We start from the raw sequence: 20,606 nt of genomic DNA, 5'->3' as shown, positions 1-20,606 counted from the left end.
AGGCAGGGCAGGGCAGGGCAGGGTAGAGCAGGGCATTGCCCCTCAGGGGCAGCTGCTTTCTCGGGGGCGGCCAAGTTCACACCTGCCGCGGAGTGGGGGGGCAGAGAAGGGCCTGCCCTGCCCTGGAGCCAGGGGCAACCATCAGCGTCTCCCTTCAAGCCCCTGAGGCTCCAGCTGGCCAGGCCCCAGGCAGCCCCTGTCAGAATGAGGGCCCCCCACCGGCTGGGGGGAAACGCCAGCACTTCATTTCTTTTTGGTTTTCCTTTTCTGGCTGCCGGGATGCATGGGAGCTGCTCCCCTCCAGCTGTGGGAGCCCCGGGCAGAGGGTGTCCTCACATCCAATGCTACGTCTTTGGGTTTCTCGGCTGAGTTGCACTTGAGTGTGTATGGTGCTAATGTTGCACGAGGGCCACCACCTGTGGCACTGTGAAAGGCTCAAGGGTGCCTCTGGGAGGATCACGGTTGTTGATAAATGTGAGGTGAAATGAAGATGGGAAATGTGGAGTGTGGGTGGGGAGAGCGCTAAATTTTTTTGGGACGCAACCATCAGAAAACCAGGCCACCATCAGTGAAGGCATAAAATGGTTGGAGAGGACAGTTGTTCTCATTAAAAGCCCTGAAATGAGCCTAGCACTTGTGGCTGCTGCCAGCCATTGTGTATGACTTAAAAAACAAGGCATTGTATGTTTGGCTGCAATGTGTAATCTGTTTGGCGACCTGCAGCTAACTCCCACTGTTCCTTGTACGTTGCCAGTCTCCTCCAGTTTCTGCCTGAAGCCCCAGTGGTATTGTCAGTGCAAGTGGAGTTGGGCATGACCTATTGGTTGACATACCTGGCCTTCCGCATGAGCAGTGACTCTTACACAGAAGAAGAGAGCAAACCTCATGTCTGTAAACACTGGACCTTTGTTGCGGGGTGTGCTCTCCCCCTGGCATGCGGTAAAAGGAACTATGTTATGTCGTAGAGAAGAGAGAGGTAGTTGGTCATGGGAATCTGAAGTTAGGAGGCACTGCATCTGTTTAAAAAAAAAAAAAAGACCCACAGGTCTCAAGAAGCTGCTAGCTGGGTGGTCCAATTTGCACTTCATCAACTAAGAACACGTTATAGATGTTCCTCATCATGTGACCCAAGGCTGCACTAGGAAGCAGTCAGTTGTTTGGAGTAATTTAATTTACAGTACTGAAATGTATGAAAATGAAAGGTTGTTTCATCTTTTTTTTTAAGTTTTTATCTCAGCTTCGAATTTCCAGGCTATTTTCCCTGTTAATTTATTAACACTACATGGTCTTCTGCCCATAATTTGACTTTTGTCAAAAACATATTGTATAAGACCAGAGTAGTTTCCTTTTATGTGTTCTTTTCCATGTACCATGCTTGCACTGAAATATACTTAAAGAGCAAATTAACAAAATGTATCTATGTCAAAAAAGCTTATTTCACCAAATGCATAAGCTTCAAAGTAATACACAGAAATAGTTTATAGTTATAGGAAACACATTAGACATGCCTGATCAAAGGAGAGGAGGGCTGGAGGGGACTTCACAGTGTTATCTAGTACAGCCCTCTGCTCAAGGTAGGATAATCCCTGACTAAGCCATCCTAGCTAAGTTTCTGTCTAACCTGCTCTTGGAAAACCTCTGAGGATGGAGATTCCACAATTTCTTGATGAGTCTCAGTCAGGAAGTTCCTCTTAATCTCCAACCTAAATTTCCCTTGCTGAAACTTGAGGAGACTGTTCTCTTTTGAAAGAAGCCCTGCCAGGTAGAGACATTTGGGAGTGATTTAATCCTGGCTGTTCCCAGGTTATTTTTCTCCACAAGTGGCCATTTTTATTTTTGGTGAAAAGCCTGACCATCTGTACGCTTGTGGTTTCTCCTGAGAGAGCAGTGACTCTCCCAGGAGAAGCTGAATGTTTGTATGAGGTCTGGACATGTGGCTTTAGGTAAGTTTCTCTACCAGGAGAACAAACCTGGGAGTGCTCTCCCACTTCCTTTGAATGTATACAGAGCTCTATTATCATCATTCTACAGGTATTTGAAAAGAGTTATCAAATCCCCCTCAATTTTTTCCTCTCCCGACTAAATAACCCAACACTGGTTCTTTCAGTGTTTACTTGTAAGTCATGCCTCTCAGGCCCCTAATCATCTTCATTGATATCATATATTTTCATATAGCAACAAATACATTAGAGCTGTGACTTCTCAAAAAAAAAAACTTATACAGCTGTAGGAGTAGAAGGGTCACACAGACAAAAGTACAAGATGATAACTTTTTAAAATAATCAGCTCAGGAAGTCAGACACTTAAGTATATTTAGGTCTGGTTTATTGCATGTGTCAACTGAAGAGGCATGCAAGCACACTCATTTGTTATGGCTTGCCACGTCACTGGAAATAATGGCATTGCACTGAATAATGCAACCTAGGTAACTGGGTGGAGAGAGCAAGTGCCTGTGGTTAATCTGGAAATTTTTTCCCCCCACTGTTATTACAAGATCCTAATAGTGTTTAACAAAAGATGGTTCAAAATGGAACTAGTGGTCAACAAAACAAAACTAGTGGTCAGTGTAAGAAAAATGAATTCTAAATTTAATAGGCTTGTGATTTCCCCACACTTTTAAAACTTTTGAGTTTAAAAGAGTGCTTTAAAAGATATCATGTTAAATAAAGAGCTGAGTTACAAAGTTTATTACAAAAACATGAAATGTTTTCAGTCTCTAATTTTATCAGTGATTTAAATCAAGCAATCATTCTTGATTTAAATAATTGATTTTAAACTTTTTGCATTGGTGCTGCTTGGTTTTTTTTCTTTGAAGATTTTTGTTGGTTAGTACCCATTAAAACATGGTGATTGGCAGCTAAATGTAGCCTTTATGCTAAATTTGGCACGTTTTGCTAATGGGAACATATTCCAGGTGTTTAAGCAGTTGAATAGCATAGCAGTTATTCAACTTCTTAGGGTTTTTTCTCTCTTGTTAGAACACATTTCATTTTTGGTAGCTGATTAACACACCTTTGGCTGGAAAACATAATTCAAAATACATGAAACAGTATTAAAATCTGTACTTATTAGTTAAATGTGCTAGATATGAGGGTATTAAGTTAAGCTAAATACATTTAGCATCATCATAAACAAAGATTTTTTGTGGGTGGTATCAACATATATTACTCTGTTATACTGTTCTATTCCCCACAGTTAAAGCTAACTCTCCTAAAGCAGGGGTGTCAAACACAGCCCACAACTCAGTCACTTTTTTCTGAATTATTAATAGGTCTTTAATCAGTATCTCCCAAACTTACAAGTGTTCAGCTACAGAAAAAAGAAGGATCTTTTGTTGCCTTGGAGTTCCAAATTGGGGGGGGGAGGATTTTACCTTGGTGTGGGGTGCAGTGGTGCGGTGTGGGGGCAGCATCAGCGGCAGGAGCACCAGTGAGGCTTGGGGCCAGGACCAGGACTGGGGCTGGCCCGTGATGCAGCTCCCCATCTGGCTGCGTGCAGTCTTCATGGAGACTCAGCCCTGGCCCCAGATATAGCTCCTTCACTGGAGCTGCCATTGCCCCCATGCTGCTCTGCCCGATGCTGAGCTGGTGGGGCTAGGGGCTGCCACTACTGTATAGGCATCCTAGGGTGAGCAAGCTGGCCTAGGAGAGGAGTGCCCCAGCACTGCCTGGTGGGGCTGAGGGACCTGTTGCAGGCTGGGCATAATTACTCCACTGTATTTTGCCTACCTCTGGTTTATAAGCATAGTATAGAATAGTCAATATGGGCATTTGTACATACGCTTGCGCCGCAGCACCGGGTACTTTTAAAATGCTTGTCAATGCTGAGAAAATGGCAGCGACGCACTTTAAACACTTGAAGGTGTTTTAGTTCAAAAGCACACTGCCACCATTTTCTGCACACTGACAAGCATTTTGCCGCTTATACAACTGCATGTGCCACAGCGCAGTGCTCATCCGCTCGCATGCAGAGCAGACTCGATTAAATGTGTGTGCTCCAACCTGATGGATGTTGGGCGCATCACAGGACGAAAAGGTATGTGTATAAATGCCCTATGGGCTCTATTTTAATCCAGTTGCCTAATATCTGTTATTTACAAAACTTAGCTCTCTAGCGTCTGTATTTTGCAGATGCTTTGTGGGATCTATCTTCTGTATCTTTCACTGTGTATGAAGCATGGCTTTTATGTCAGGATTCTTTGTCCATTTCTGGATGTTGCTGATAATTACTAGAAGACCTAGATTTTAAAAACAATGTTGAAATGTATACGACTAGTCTGCCTTACCTAGCCAAAAGATATATCCATTATATTAGCATGAACAGTATGAAAATCTCATTTAAAATAGTTCCATCAGTTCAGTTTCATTTTGAACATGCCTGTCTTTATCTTTTATTCTTGTGGTAAGAATTATATTGCCATCTGCTATATCTGGTATGACAAGTGAGAGGTGCTACCGTATATACTTGAATACCACAGTTACTTTCCCCAAATTGGGGTGTCTTTTAAGCAGAGAAGCTGACTTTCTACCCGGAAATGAAGTGTAGAGATGCTGTAAGATGACTGCTGCTTCTTTTCCTTCTCTTCCCTCCAGCAGCTCAATGGGGGGAGGGACAGACCCATAGAAGATGTGGTGCAGTCAGATCCTGTTTTGATTCCTGTTCCACCCAGAGTTTGAAATCAACCACCCTGCAGCAGCAGTGGTATTTTTATTCAGGCAGTGTTGATGGAGTCAGTCGACTCTGTGGCTCATTATAATTCACCTCACTTCTGCTAATTGCTCTTCAGACCACAGGTGTTAATAACATTCTCTCTCTTTTTTTTTTTTTTAATGGTCTTGATGGTCCACTAATCAAGCTATCCTTTGTTTGGCAGTTTTGCTGTCTGATAGATCCTCTTGGTCTTGCACAGCTGTGAAAGCAGAAGCAGACTCTTTTGAACTCTTCAAAATCCTAGGTCCACCCTTCAGCAGCAGCTACAGCTTCAGCTTTTACCTGAACAACCATATATACTGACAATTCAGCTGTGAAATAGATAAAACAGGAGCTTTTGCTTAAGCAGGAAAGGGAGGATGAGCAAGCTGAAGATTAGGGTCTATTCTTGCACTATTGAGACCATAACTCTGGAGAAATCTTTCCCCACCCCCTGCCTTTATTCTACCACCCCAAAACCAAGGTGCCCATCTTATTTGGGAGTGTGTGGTATGTGAGAGAGAAAAAGGTATTTTTCCAGACTCAACACTCCCCCCCCACCCCCCCCAAACAACACAAGTGGAAGCTACAAGTTGGCATTTTGCAAAGGATGCCTTGTTGTCCTCTAAGAGGTGCTTGGAGTCTGAAAGAGGTTGAAAACCACTGATTTAATGGTGATGCACAACCACGACTGTAGAGTCACAAGTCAACTCATTCGCAGTTCTTCACAAAAAATATTATTAAAATGTTTTGTTTGTCTGGTGGTATATTTCTTTTTCTTTTTTTTTTTTTTTTACTGAGCACAAGGGAGGCGGGGTTCCACCGGAATAATGAAAAAGGCAGCAACATACAGTGGTTGTTTCTTTTGAACTGGAGTGTGTTTGTAATAATTCACTCAGGGCTGTGTATGCTGTTGTGGCTCTTCAGTTAACATTTGACTGCTCTTGTGATTCCTGAGCCAGTTGGAGAGTGTTGCTGATGTTATTCGTTCATTGAAAGCAATTGTGAAACCTTGTGAATTTTTATATTTGTGTTTGTTTTTTCATAGTCTTAAGATAAAGGCCTAATTCATAAATTACCATCGGTTACCTGTAGAAATCTAATGTTTAGGTACTTTATTTGGGAAATGTGAAGCAACGAAGCATATTCTTTTTCTAAAAGCTTTGTCGTCCTGTGACCAAACTGAGCAATTTAGAGTGAGTGTCTTGGAGGAGAATGAAGTAATGTTAGTAAGTGCCATATGATCTGAAGTACATTGTAAGCAGAATGAGTCCCTGTAGAGAATGCATACAAAGTCCTCTGCTTGTAATTTACCTTAACATTTCATGTTTCCTTTTTTTTTTTTTTTTTTTAAGCTGTCAAGCGTTTAATGAAAGAAGCTGCAGAACTGAAGGATCCTACAGATCATTACCATGCTCAGCCTTTGGAGGTTAGTTTCTGTGTGTATTCATAGGAGTTAGAGGTGCAATGATACATCGGTCCAGTATCAGATCGGTACCAATATAAAGAAAATTAGCTGTATCGGATATTGGCCCAATAGGGCCAATAATTTGGCTGATAAATGCCTGTCCTGCAGAGCAGCATGCAGGTAGCGAGGAGCAGAGCCAGCAGCTTGGAGAGCTGCCTGCAGCTGGTAAGTGAGAGAGGGGAGAGAAGGGACATGGTGGGGGGCAGATCAGTGCTTCCCACAGTGAGGGAAGGAGGGGGCAGGGGCAGACACTGCCTAGCCAGGGCAGGGGGCACATGGGACAAAGCCGTAGCTTGCAGGGGGCAGCGGTGGGAGGCAGCTTCTGTCACTATTTGCACAGGACAGGGGAGGCAGGCTGTAGCTGCGGGCTCAAGCCAGTGCTGCACAGGGCTCTTCTCAGCGGGGGGAGGGCTCGGAGGGGGCTGCAGCTATCTAAGATTTTGCTGAAACTCCACTACGCTCCCACTGCTGTGGCCGCCAGCTGCCTGGCGCAGTCCCGGAATTCCCGGTGCATGGGTGGAGGCAGGGCGTTGAGGTGGGGCTGTGCCGAGTGGCTGGCAGCTGTAGTGCTGGGAGTGGAGCTGCAGTGAAATTTGGGATGGCTGCAGGCCTCCTGCCAGGGCTGCTGGCGCTTGCTCTGAGGCAAGCCCTGCGCAGCACCAGCTGGAGCCCACAGCAACAGCAGAACAGCCTTTAAAGCATTCATTTACCCACTGCAGAAGCCCCATGTTTGCATCCCAATGTTATCTGACTCAGGTTAGGGGCTCAAACCTCAGCTTTTCTATTCAGGGAAGAATCCTTGCCAAAGGGTAGTAGCATTTCTGGGGTGGCACACCCTGTGTCTCCTGTGGATGTTATTCCAATCTGCATAAATAATGACCACTGGCTGCCTGCTCTTTTAGTTTATATGCATGTGGTTTTAATAGGAAATTGCATCCTCATAAACCTTTACCAGTCAAGTTTTTTTTTTCTTTTTTAAGAACTGGTACATTCTTATGAAAAATGGCAGCATTTTTTTGAAATATTTCCAGCACTTGTCCATTAAGTAGAACTGATGTAATATTGCTTTGTTATGGTTGTTATCCTCCTTTAGTGTGGTTCTGATTTGTTTAAATTTTTGCTATTCAGTATGTCCACAGTTTGTGCTTGTTTTAAGAAAGTGATTGTCTGTAATTAAACCTGTGCTCTATGACTTACAGATTTTTTGGGGGGTTGATTTTAGGATAATCTTTTTGAATGGCATTTCACTGTTAGAGGCCCTCCAGATTCAGATTTTGATGGAGGAATATATCATGGACGAATAGTGCTACCACCAGAATATCCAATGAAACCACCAAGCATTATTCTCTTAACAGTGAGTATTTTGCTATCATTCTTTCCACATAGTTGTTTCAGTTATAATTTAAACGTAAAATCCTTGAACCATTATTTTTTGACAAGTGGCTCATCTGTAGCTTGATGTATCCAGTTTATATATGTGAATGAGGTTAAATGAGATCTGAAGGTTAATCTTTAGGTAAGATTATTTATATTACTGAAAAGGCACTGTAAAGCATACTTTAATACTCCTATCACTGAAGGAGAAGGGGAAATAATTTTAAGGTACAGCTGCTTTTTTTTTTCTACTTGGTACACCCAGCTGCCTGGGGCCTTGAAAACACACAAAAGACAGTCTTAGTGCTTAGTCCTCTACCTGGTACCACCGCAACTTCCAGGAGCTAGGAGGAGTAACTAAATATTAAGAATAAGTTTTGGTAAAACAAAATGCAGTTGTAAAGGATTTAACTCTTAAGATTTTTTTTTTACACAATTGATTATTTGGTTACAATATTTTTCCATAGTATTCTTAGCTTATAAAGTATTGAAATTCTTCTTGCAGTTTGAAGTATTGTACCCTGTAGAGCTGAATTCACAACTTGCTTTCTTTTATTGATGTCTAAAAGAAACTGCCAGCTGTGCTTTGTGCAAGTACCATCAAGAGTGGCTTGGTAACTGATCCAGCTTTTTGTGGTTGGCCCCAGTACAGTTTCTGAGTTTGTATGCAAACTGTTCTATTGGAAAAGACCTTTTATGACCTTTCGTTTTTGGTAGAAGTTTAGTTTTAACAAGAAGCCTTTTAGAATGAAGTGTGTATGTTTTTCTTCTTTTTTTTCCTCCTTCCTCCCCGATCCTGTCTTCCACAAAGGCCAATGGAAGGTTTGAAGTGGGGAAGAAAATTTGTTTAAGCATCTCAGGACATCATCCTGAAACATGGCAGCCTTCGTGGAGCAGTGAGTATCAACTTATTTTCAGTGTACTTCAGAAAAACATTGATGGACTCCAGCCAAACTGGTTTTGAGATGTGTACAGTTCTTTAATAGATTATCTAGGTTCTGTCTTGTCTTTATATTCTAGTCATAACTGTATTATATTCATGATGTCTATTGCTTGATACACATCCGTTCAGCAGAATGTCTCTGACTTATTCGCCTGACTTGTAGAAGAAGCAAAATTGCTTTTCTAGAGAAATATATAAAAGGAAGGAAAAATTAAAAATGTTTTTGGTATGGTTATTTGTCTTGGATAAACTGATGAATAAATTTCATTTGTAAAAATAACTTAATTCAAATGTCAGTGGAAAAACCTGTTATGGGGTCTCCTAAAAAATAAATTCCAAGACAGTATGGCATAGCTGCATAACAGCTATTAGTATGTCACTGCAGGTTAAGATAAAGTGAAGTAGGAAGGGGGAGTACAGCTCCTCAGCTGGTCTCGTGACTGCTCCATGTCAATCTAATTTAACCACTAGTGTGAGTGCTCTCAATTAAGGTTAGTAGGTCTAGGCTTTAGGTACCCTCAACCCCAGTTCTGGGGACTACATAGATATTAGTATGGACTAATTTCCACTTGAAATCAAATAGCTTGTGGAGATTACATTGGCATCATATATTAATCATTAAGATTAAAAATTCACCACTGTGTTTTCCCCGCAAAAAACCTAAGTTATTTGGAGACCAGGAGAAGGAAGAGATAAGTAAGCTGTCTGTCTGCTCCAAAGCAGAAGCTGCAGTACCCTAAAAGACAAGATATACCCTCTTACCCTTCCTCAGAAGCAGCACCAGAGATCACATCAGCAGAGGACCAACGGATGGGAATTTGAGTGGGAGTCCTACTTGGGACAGGAGCTAGAAGCCATGGCTGTGTAGAAGTGGGTTTTTGAGTGTTGCTTAGTAGGAGGGCCTGTCTGGTTTGGGCTTGGTGTTGTAGCTTTAGTTTGGGTGCCAGTTTGTAGGCTTGTTTGGAGGAGTGGGCTGATTTTAGTGTGAACAAAGAGATGGTGTTTATCTAAGCAGAAAGGCTAGGCTTGCCAGATTAGTGATGCAGGAGCAGTGGTACAGGACCAGTGAACAGGCCAGCAAACAGGAGTTTGAGTGGGGAGTCCTCTGGGGAGTTTTCCCAGGCACTCTTTCTTACCCTTACTTCCACTCAGCAAGCTTACAATCAAGGAAGTGAGGAATGAAGAGGGATTTTTCTTTTTCCAGAATGTAGCATCAGAAGAGGAAGAAGGAGCTAGCAGGAGAGTCAGTAGAGTGGCTGGAAACATCACAATGCCAAAGCCCCTGCTACTACCAGCACTTTTGCTGCCTGTACCTGTGCAGGCTCTGTCCAGACACAGCCACTGACCACTGAGCCTTCCACCCAGGTTCTGGTCTGGCTTTGCAGGGACTTCAGCTGGCATGTCCCTGCCCAGGACAACCAGGTGGGGGAGTGCTTTTATTGTGAGAGGCACTCCAGCATAGAAGTGTCTGTAAGCATGAGGCTGTCATCAGCTTTATGCACAAAGAGACCTCCAGGATTGTAGAAGACAACCAAAGAAGGCTTTGGAAGGCACAGAAGATGCATTTAGTCTGGAAGGGGGAAGCTGGCAACTTGTCAACTCTGGCAAGAGACAGCTGTGTTTCTGGATCTACAATTGTCCAACTTGAGAATTGGTATGAAGCCTTGGCATCAGATGAGAAGGAGGGTAGAGGTAGGATCCAGAATGACCTGAAAACCACTGGAGAAATGGTCTACAATTGGCCAGATAAGATTCAACAAGGACAAGTGTAAAGTTCTGCACTTGGGACAATTCTGCAGAGAAGGACCTGTGGGGTATGGTAGACCATAAGCTGAATAGAAGCTAACAGTGTGCTCTTTTTGCAAAAAAAACCCAACAATACACTGTATTGTATCAACAACGGCATCACTTGCAACTCAAGGCAAGGGATTCTTCTGCTCTTTCTAGCGTTGGTGAGGCCTCACCTGGAGTACTGCATCCAGTTTTGGGCCCCTTACTTCAAGAAGAATGTGGACAGTTTGAAAAGAGACTTGCACAGAGCAACCAAAATGATTAGAGGCCTGGGAAACATGATTTAATAACCCTAGTTCTTGCAGACTTTCCTTTTAGGTCTGGAGAAGAGAAGACTGAATGAGGATTTGATAAGTCTTCAAATACCTGAAGGGCAATTACAGAGAGGGTGGAGACAGACTTTTCCTTGTGGCTGTAAGGGACAGAACTAAGAGCTATAGTCTCAAGTTTCAGCAAGGGAAACTTAGGTAGGATATTAGGACTGTGAGGGTGTTCAAACATTGGAACAGATTACATGGAGAAATTGTTGAAATGGACAAAATCTGCTCTTGAAAAGTTGCAAGGATGGAGGATAGAAAGGCACATGCCTGGGATGGTTTAGTCAAGGATGATTCAGCCTTGATCAGGAGTATTTATACTAGATAACCTCATGAATTTCCTTCCAGAGCTAGTTTCCTATGATCCTTTCTGGAGCATAGTGGAAAAGAGGAAACAAATGAATACATCCTGCTGTGGAGCATGTTGCCAAGAAAAGGAAAAGGGATGATGTGTAAATGGTAGGGAAAAGTAAGTGGTAGTTTTCTGTGACTGGTGTCATGTGATAGAAAAGGGAGGTTTGGGGAGGACTTGAGACCCCGTGGTATACAGGCAAGAATAAGTGAGGTATGAGATTCAGAGAACATGTTGAACGATTGATATTTACTTGCTCCCATAAAGGACAGTTTTACAAAACTAATTTGTATACAATATTTTAGTTACTTTTTTACTTGTATAAGTCACTTTAAATCCTGTTGTTTTACTTTACTATCTAACTCCTTTTTAGTTACTTATTTTCCTTCTAAATTAATTTGAATTATGATCTAGTAGAGTGTGATCAGCTGAATGACGTAACCCATATTGAATGAATGCTGAGAAAAAGGGAGGATGACCACAGAGCCTGTGTTTAACTGAATTATTTTTGCCCTTTGTAGGTGTCAGAGCAGCATGCTTCTTAAACTTTGCCCTGAAATAGAGAATCAGCAGGATGAGTTTCCCATGACCTTTTATTTCTTTTGTGTTTTTTCCCCCAGTGTATCACTTCTTGTTATTACAGTTAAGATGTAACTCTTTGTCAGGTAGAAGTTATGTAGCTGTGTTGAAACATTACATTTCATGACCAGAGTATTGTGGGAAACACTGAGCTCCCCCTGGGGTTTTGCATCAATCAGCAAGTCCTGCTAAAGCTACAAAAATGAATGCAGCTGCAGAAATCCAGAGTTGTTGCTGGTGGACCACATTTTCATTCTGTTCAATGCATTTGATATTGGGGTGGCAGAGAATGGATATATATGGATGTGTTTGTTTTGATTGCATATTTCCTTGCTATTAAGTTGCTGTGAGTTTGACACCCTAAATAGGTTAGGGTGTCAAACTCAAGTCAGTTGGTAGGCCTTATTCCCTAACAGTACCCATAGGGTTGGAATCAACTGCTGTTGCCAATTGTTTCCAATTTTTGTTGGGAACTGTGATTTAAAACTGGTAAACCTGATGAGGGGACAGGGACAGAGGGAGAGAGCATCGACCTCCTAGGGCAGAGACGTTACCCATTGGGTACTGGCTAGTAGGGATGTGAGAAACACCTTTGTTTTGTTTTGGTTTTGGATTTGGCATTTTGATGGGACAGTGATTCATTTCAGTGTTTCGAATTGCTGTTTCATTTTGTTTAGGCGGAAAATGTTTTCCAGTTTCGACACTTTCAGTGTCTTGGCCATAGGCTATAATGGGGAATGACTAAAATGCCAAAGGCCTATACCATTGTCATTTCTTGCCTGATTCTGATGAAAATTGCAGGAATAGTAGCCCCTTCTGAGGCCAGGAAGCCTGCCAAGTTTCAAGGAGCAGGGGTTTCTGGGAAACTGCACTTTGTCACAGAGTGGGGTTCGTAGAAATGGCTATGATACCCCTAGGGCCCTGTGAGTGAGAGTGCCAGCTCTGCTGTGTGGGTGCCTTCTATTCTCACCTGCTGCCATGTCTTGTTGGAAAAGATAATAGATCGGGAGGCTGCCCTTGAGCTTCAGCTCAGTCACTGTCCCACTAAACCTTGTAGGTTCTTGGACCCTTTGCTGGGACTCGGGGACGCCCTAAGCCTTGTGGGCTAGATTCATGGCTCCAACCATCCCTTACCATGCCCCATGCCTTGCAGATAGTATATCAATATCATCCCTGTAATGAGGTCTCAGTCTCACTCTACCTTCTATTGTTGCTATGCCCTCACTGGTGCTGGGGCCTCTCCATGACATGGTAGTGTGCCCCAACGAGGTCTCCTCCCCTACAGCCTCAGTCTGGTCCACCACTTTAAATAACAGTTGGTAAGCACTACAGTAGCACTAGCATCTCAGGCAGCCAAACTGTCACAGAGCCTTTCTTTCCTTTCCTGCAGGAGCTTCTCCAGTAGCTGCCAGAGAACTCTCCCTGCCAGCCTCAGCCCTGGGGCTTAGATGTGCCCAGGACCCTGCCTCCTTCTGGTCAGCTGACCAGGCTCAGGTGCTAGGGGTGTTTGATCTAAGGACATGGCACTGGCAGACAAGGTTCTTTGGGTCAATTTGGTATCTTTTAGTAGACCAATAGAATAGTTGTAGAAGTATATCTTAACAAGCTTTTGTGTTGAAAACCTTCATCAGGAAGGGAAGCACATTCAGTTGGTAAATACAGTTTTCTTTGCTTTATGCACTTACTAAAATGAAGAAAAGTTGGATTTGTAAATAGTATCGCCAACACAGCATGAACTATCACACATGTTATGTTCATCTGAGTTTCATTGTCAAGAGGTTGCCTCTATCTTTTTCCTTGGTATGGTGCTGCAGTTTGAAAGAGCTGTTTCCGGGCTGTCAGTATCTATTAAATAACTTTGTCCCTATTAATAGTACTTTGTTTGCCTCCTACTTGATGCAAGCAGGAAACCCAAGAGGGACTGCAGATGAAATTAGCTTTGATATCTTACAGTTGTACAGGACCTAGTACAATGAGGGCCCAATGTAGTCAAGGACTTTAGATGTTACTACAATAGACTAAACAATGCTAAATAATAAGATAAATACAGGCAATGCCCGCTTAACACTGTTTTGCTTCGTGCTATTTCACTATAATGCTCGCTTTACATTGATACCCGATTCCACTTAGTGCTCAGTGAATTTCATTATAATGCTCACAGGCATTGTACAGCTGGCAGCAGGTTTTGCTTAACGCTCATTTTTTCGGGAACCAATTAAGAGCACTAAGCAGGGGTTGCTTGTATTCCTGAGTACCAAATCATGGAGGAGAACTTTTGGTATAACATTTCAAGTTTTTCATTTTTTTTTTAGGAAAGACGTGTTCAAATGGCTCTGAGTCTTGTTAAAAAAGTTAGTTCTGTGAATCAGTTTACAGCTGTGTAATGATTCGGCCTGCTTATCTGTAGAATGAATTTTAATTTAGGAACTGTATGTGGAAAGAGAGAGACATGTTGTATATCTGAAGGGAACCAGGCAGGGCCATCCCTGGTGGGGGAGTGAATCGGGGTGTCCGCTCTGGGCCTTGCAGTCAGTGCCGCATCGGCCCTGCCGTTGCCACCATGCGCTGCCAGCTTCAGGTGCCTGCCACCCCCACTCACTCTGCTGGCTCCAGTCACTTGCCACCCTGCCCAGGCCCCCCTCAGGCTGATATGCACTGGGCCCTGCACACTCCTAGGGACAGCTCTGGGACCAGGCCTAGGGGGGCAAAGAGGAGACCGAAGAAACTAATGAATATGCTGAACAAGTTGTTCAGGTGGAAATGCTGGTGGTGTTGAGACCAGTGAGTTTGTCATTTGATTTCAGTGGAATCAGGATTTCACCCTTAGTTTGTGTGTTGCTGTATGTCTTTAGCAGACAAAGTTCTTTTGGGTAAATCTGATATCTTTTCATAGACCAACTCAGATAGTTGGAAAAATTCTTTCTAGCAAGCTTTCATGTATAAATACCCTTTGTCAGGCTGGGGAAATATCTGTAGTTGGTGTTTGCTCTTCCTGGATGGAAGGAATAGTAAAGAAGCCAGACAGAGGCTGGCATGCAGTGCAGGCAAGAAAGCCAGTCACTGAAAATGGAAATAGAGGCATCATGAGGTGAGGGACAGGCTGGGGTGTGGGAGGAAAGGGGATGTAGCAGCGCACGTAAATGTGGAGAGGTACCTGGGGAGTCAGATGTGGCAGGTTGTAGTGTGTCAGAATTCCACTGTCTATATTGAGTCTGTGAATTTCTGTACGTAGGAGGTTGGGCATGCTCCCACTGGTGCTAGGCTGAGGAGGAGCAAGGGCAAAAGGGTGGTGCCTGTGAGAGATGCACCAGCATCCCTGTGGTGCTCATGCATTTTACTTCTTTGCCTGGTTCTGGCTCACCAGTGCAGGCAGGTAGCATATGTGGGATCATCTGCTACCTCAAAATGATTCCAGAGCACACTACCCCCTTGCATCTGGGGTACAGGTGTGGATCCTGCATTATCCCTCTCCTTAGCAGGCAGAGGCACAACAACAGGAGGAGCTGAGCCAGCTGCCCCCACAGCCTTCTCCACAGTCTCTTCTGGGGAAAGGGACCTGGCTCTAGGGGAACTCTGAGGGGTGTGGAGCACAAGCTCTGCTTCCCCCTTGTGCCCCAGAATTTCTTGTGCTATCAAGCTGAGGTCCCCTACTTAAAGAATGAGCTCCTATAAGACTGGGAGTGGAAGGCTCATGCTGGGACCTGCAGTTGGGGTGGAGGAGACTATGCTGCTGGTGCTGCTTGTTGTCATGCTGCTGATGCTGGGGTTTACAGCTGGTGTTGGAGTGAGTGCAGCTGCAGGCACTGCTGCAACCTCCTTGCTCCCAGTACCAGCAGAAGCCTCATGGCTGGTTGAAAAAAGGCTGTCTCAGCTTGGGCGGATGAGAACTGACACCTCTCCCTCTTCCCCCTTTTGCTCCCCTCCTAGACTTGGCAGCACCAGCCTTTCCAGCACACTTCATGTTTTCCTGTGATGGAGAAAGGTGCCTGACTGTGTAGTGTGTGTATGTAGGTATCTGTGTGTAATCTATCTGATCTATATGCTGTGCTTTCCTGAACAGTGCCAGCAATCATTGTCTGGCAAAACACAGATTTTTTTTCCTTCAGGTTTAAAAAAAAATTCAAAAGGAATGGATATAGGGGAAAAAAAAGAAATGATCTAGGAGAACAAAACTAGTATTGTATCCTATCCAGTCCTTTGCAAGTAGACGACGCTCCCTAGCTAGACAGTAGCAGCTAGGAAGCAGTCGGAGTCGGTGCCTTTCAGATGCTGTTCTCTGACGAGAGACAGGCTGACAGTTTAAGTACTCGCAGGTTTATATGCTGTTTTAAAACTTTTTAGGTCCGTCCCCTCCCCCCTGAGCTCTGGGACTGGAAGGGACCTCGCGTACAGTTGGGAGACACTGGCCAGCTACACATGTCAGTCTGTCACCTCCCCCCCTCCCTCCCCCCTGCATTTGACAACCCCTGGGCTAGACCAACATAGTGGATCTGGCAGCTGTGACAAGAAGCTCTGTGAGCTGGATCTGGTTCACAGGCCATATGTTTTGACACTCCCATGTAGGTAAACAACGTGCACTTGTAAATGTTTATTCTTCATATTTACAAGTATTTTAAGTGCTTTTCTGGAAGGAAAATTTGTCCCTGCCTGTCCAAAAGTGAATAGTCCAAGGTCCTAATTCTGTTATTGTCTGTAAGCAGGTAAATCCCCGAGCTTGTGTGTATCACTTGTAGGGGCTGAGCCTAAACAGATAACAGGAAGGTGATTAAAGCGTTTCATACAGCATCCTTCTGCATCTTTTATGTCAGTCCTTTCCTGCCATTAGTGCTTAAGATCCTTTCTCACACATTCCAAACTCGATTCATTTTGATCTAGCATTTCTGTGATGACTTAGCCTTCCTTGTTTGCATTGTCCTGTCCTCACCCACCCATCTATCAGTTGTTTCATCTTCCACTCTCCCATAACTCTTTCACTGTTGTGTTTATAAAGAACTTTTGTGTGTCCCAAGAACATTACTGATGTGAAATATGAGAAATTTTCTTCAGACAAAATGGAACGTTGTAGGCAAAACTCACTGCATGATTTTAAAGTCTAGATTAAATAACAATGGTTGTAGTGGCTAAAACTTTCAATTTTATTTTTATTTTCAATTTTAGTAAGAACAGCTTTACTAGCCATTATTGGGTTTATGCCAACAAAAGGAGAAGGAGCCATAGGATCCTTAGATTATACACCAGAGGAAAGAAGAGCACTTGCCAAGAAGTAAGCCTTATATTTGTTAAGATGTGTAACAACTTGTTTATAAAAACAGAAGCTGAAGGAGGGGAGCATTTCCTTTCTTTACTGTTCTGAATAATCATTTTATGATTGTTAGTCAGTTGGAAGCAGTCAGCCACATTACTTACTGTTACTACTGTTATTTTGTTTTAGTGCTGATAGCATGCCTGTATCATTGCTACTTTTCTGGGTTTCATTCCCCAAATGTTTTATTCTGGAACATCAGTTTTCTTCAGTTTTCTTTTTTGAGTTTATTGAACAATTTCTTTCTGTACCTTTTTGTGCTTGTATCTTAATAACCTGTCATATAATATCTAAGAGAAAATAGTATATATGGCATCTCCAACGTGTATATTTGTTACTGAGATTAAAGTGCTTTGTGCAACAGGCTTGTTTCTGAGAAAGTAGGCAGCAGAATGGAAGTCTTAAGCTTTCAGTGCTAGCAGCATCTGGTCTTGGGTGTCTAATCCCACAATTAGAGAAGTGAATCAGTAGCTTTTCACCACTTCACCATGAATATCAAAGCAAAGTCTGTCTTAGTTTCTTAACTAAACTTCTTCCAAATTCAGCTCCCAGTGAGGGAAAACTCTATTGCCATGGTGGCCAGACTGCTGGTCATGAGCCACATGTGGCATGCCGGCATGGGACTTGCGGCTCTCTGGAAATTGGTCAAAGACCTGCCCAATTCTCTCCTAGGCAACACTGGGGGATAGCACAGCCCGGCACCTCCCACTACTTCAGCTTTCCCTGTGGGGAGCATGCCCTGAGCCTGCTCTCCTTCTTTCCCTCTGGGACTGCTGGATCAAGCACAGGGGCAGGGACTGCAGCCACACCACTCTACCCCAAGACATGCCCCCCACAGGGAAAGTTGGGGTGGCTCAGCGGTGTGTGTGGGGGTGGGGGTGGTCACCTCCACTCTAGGTTTCTCAGCATCCCCCTTTCTCCCCTGCTCTCTGGCTCTTGAACTTTGGAGGATCAGATGTGGCTCCCAAGGTGAGTAACTCTGGCCACCCCTGCTCTGTTACCATATTACTGGAAGGTGAAATGGTTCTGTAGGACTTCTGGATTTTACATATCATAATTGGGCTTGAATAAGAAATAGGGTACTTGCAAGCAGGTAGCAAGAGAAATCTGTTAGTGTTGCACATTCTCCTCGAGCAGGAATTTCTTCTGAGGGTAATAAGCCTCGAGTTCTTCCAAGTTTTGCCATCAAGGAGGACTTTGAGTTAGGTGTGTCAAGCCAAAAGTCCTAACCTGTCAAGAGTTGAAGAGGTTATTTGAATCTCTGTTTTTAGAAAAGGTGAAGAGGAATGAAGCCTATTTTTTGTGGCATTATGGAGTATGTTTCAGCTAGTGTTTCAGAAAGTTGCGGTGAAATGTATGCTGTCTGGATTGGCACCGTTTCCTGCTCTCCAGGAAATTTTCTTTTATAGATTCATAGATATTAGGGTTGGAAGGGACCTCAGTAGGTCATCGCGTCTGCCCCCCTGCCCTGGACAGAAAAGAGCGCTGGGGTCAGATGACCCCAGCTAGGTGCTTGTCCAGACTCCTCTTGAAGACCCCCAGGTAGAGGAGAGCACCACCTCCCTTGGAAACCCATTCCAGATTCTGGCAACCCTTTCTTCTGAAAGACCTACATCTTACTGACAAAAATGAAAATGCCCCTATGTTATGCTTAAGTGCCTAAAACTGGCTTATATGAAATGGTTGGTATGTTACCTTTTTGCAGCTTTTTGGATAGATCAACAAGATGCATAGATTAGTATTTATGATTAGAAATTAACATAATGAAATTTTAAAAAGAAAATGGAGTTTCATCTTTTATCTGTTGCAGCCTCTTGGTTAGTCTTTGTGTGTGTTGCCCTATTATACCACCTCTTTCTGATGCTTTAAAGAGTTGATTTCAATAGAGCAAGTTTTGAAGTAAGACCATATTATCTAAGGTATCACTGAACAGCTTACAAAAGCGCACGGTTTAGAGGTTTATTTCCTTAAAAGTTTTGTCATGCACAGGGGCCATAGCAGATGGTGTTCAGTAGTAGGGCTGTGTGAAATTTTACCGGCCATTTCTTTTTGACACTATTTTGACTCATTTTTGAGGTTGAAACAGCAAAATCAAAATGAAACAAAGGGTGTCAAAACAACCTCGAAACAAAATGAGGCTAGTCTGGACTGGGACTGACTTCCCCATCCTCGGCTGATCTAGTGAAACATCAAAACAGCCTTACTGTTTCGACAAAGCAAAATAGAACAGCTGTTTCGAATCGAAATTAAATTCAAAATACAGTTCCATCAAAACCTTGAAACTCAAGGTGAAACGGAACGGTGCCGTTTCGCACAGCCCTATCGCTAATAGCTCTCAGAGCCCCTTTGGGAGTGGAACGTAATGAAAGAGTGAGGTGGATCAATTCATAAGTGTTTCAGTATGAAGGTAGAGTAGAAAACTCTTCTTTGGTTCCAAGAAGGTATGTCATTAAATGCAAAATGATTGAGCATGGAAAATTCTAAAGTATGGACTGCCAGATACAAATCCTGGGACGTCATCAAGCAAATCCCGGGACGTCATTCTCCCCTTGTACTTGGCCTTGGTGAGGCTCCAGCTGGAGTACTGCATCCAGTTTTGGGCTCCACAATTCAAAAAGGATGTGGAGAAGCTTGAGAGAGTCCAGAGGAGAGCCACGTGCATAATCAGAGGTCAGGGAAACAGACCTTACGATGACAGGCTGAAAGCCATGGGGCTCTTTAGCCTGGAAAAGGGCAGGCTCAGGGGTGACCTGATGGCCACCTATAAGTTTATCAGGGGTGACCACCAGGATCTGTGGAAACGTTTGTTCACCAGAGTGCCCCAAGGGATGATGAGGTTGTAAACTACTACAAGACCATTTCAGGCTGGACATAAGGAAGAATTTCTTTACTGTCCGAGGCCCCAAGGTCTGGAATACCCTGCCATAGGAGGTGGTTCAAGCACCTACATTGAACACCTTCAAGAGCCAATTGGGTGCTTATCTTGCTGGGATCCTATGACCCCAGCTGACTTTCTGCCCTTTTGGGTGGGGGGGCTGGATCGATGATCTTCCCAGGTCCCTTCCAGCCCTAATGTCTATGAAAGTGGGGCATAGCAGGTAAGAAAATGTCAATTAAAGACTAATTTTACTTATCACCAGGTCACAAGATTTCTGCTGTGAGGCATGTGGTATATCCATGAAGGAAGCCTTGCTACCATTAACATCAGAAAGCTCTTCAAGCCAAGCTGACAAAGAGGCTAAGGAACTTGCCAGACAAATTAGCTTCAAGGTAGAATAGCTATTGGTATTTTTGTTATTGCTTTAATTTTAGTGTGATGTATTGCTATGAGGAAACAAAAACATGAAAAGCAGGCTCATGTTTTCATGTAGCAATACATTGTCTTGTATTTCTGTAAAGATCTATTTGTAGAAGAGGGAGCAACTACCACAGATAGTGCTAGGGGTGCACTGATAGACATTTTGTGGGCTGATACTGATAGCTGATTTTAAGGGGGCATATCTGCCAATACCAATCTGATTTCCAATACAGGTGCATCCAGCTGTTGTAGTGGAAGGGGAGGGGCATGGAGGAGTGGGGGCAGATCAACAGCCCCTGCGGTGAGGGAGGGAGTGGGTGGGTGGGGCATGGGACAAAGACATGGCTTGTGGGAGGAGGGGAGGTGGCTTCTGCTGAGTGCACACCCCAGGAGGACATGGGGGGGTGGTGCTGTGCCCCCAGATCTGTGTGGGGTCAGACAAGTAGGCTGGAGCTGGGGTTCCTCTTGGCAGGGGCTGGTCTTGGGGTTGGGT

At 43.8% G+C, this 20,606-nt stretch overlaps 1 protein-coding gene across 2 annotated transcripts in view; it reads left to right on the top strand.

Annotated features, from left to right (window-relative positions):
* Positions 1-6,031: 6,031 nt before the first annotated feature.
* Positions 6,032-20,606, top strand: part of UBE2J1 (ubiquitin conjugating enzyme E2 J1) — a 32,505-nt gene continuing 17,930 nt past the window's right edge. Inside the window, exons 1-5 of one of the 2 annotated variants that reach the window (XM_019537744.1) lie at positions 6,032-6,118; positions 7,380-7,511; positions 8,343-8,427; positions 16,671-16,776; positions 19,956-20,085. In XM_019537744.1, the coding sequence (XP_019393289.1) occupies positions 6,059-6,118; positions 7,380-7,511; positions 8,343-8,427; positions 16,671-16,776; positions 19,956-20,085 (513 nt within the window). In that variant the 5' untranslated portion in view covers positions 6,032-6,058. The remainder of the gene's footprint in view (positions 6,119-7,379; positions 7,512-8,342; positions 8,428-16,670; positions 16,777-19,955; positions 20,086-20,606) is intronic. The other variant, XM_019537745.1, reaches the window with a different exon arrangement.

This window comes from Crocodylus porosus, unplaced genomic scaffold (assembly GCF_001723895.1).
Source record: "Crocodylus porosus isolate Cpor-Errol unplaced genomic scaffold, CroPor_comp1, whole genome shotgun sequence".
Lineage (NCBI taxonomy): Eukaryota > Metazoa > Chordata > Crocodylia > Crocodylidae > Crocodylus > Crocodylus porosus.
Note: the sequence above shows the minus strand (reverse complement) of the source record. Positions and strands in the feature narration are given on the sequence as shown.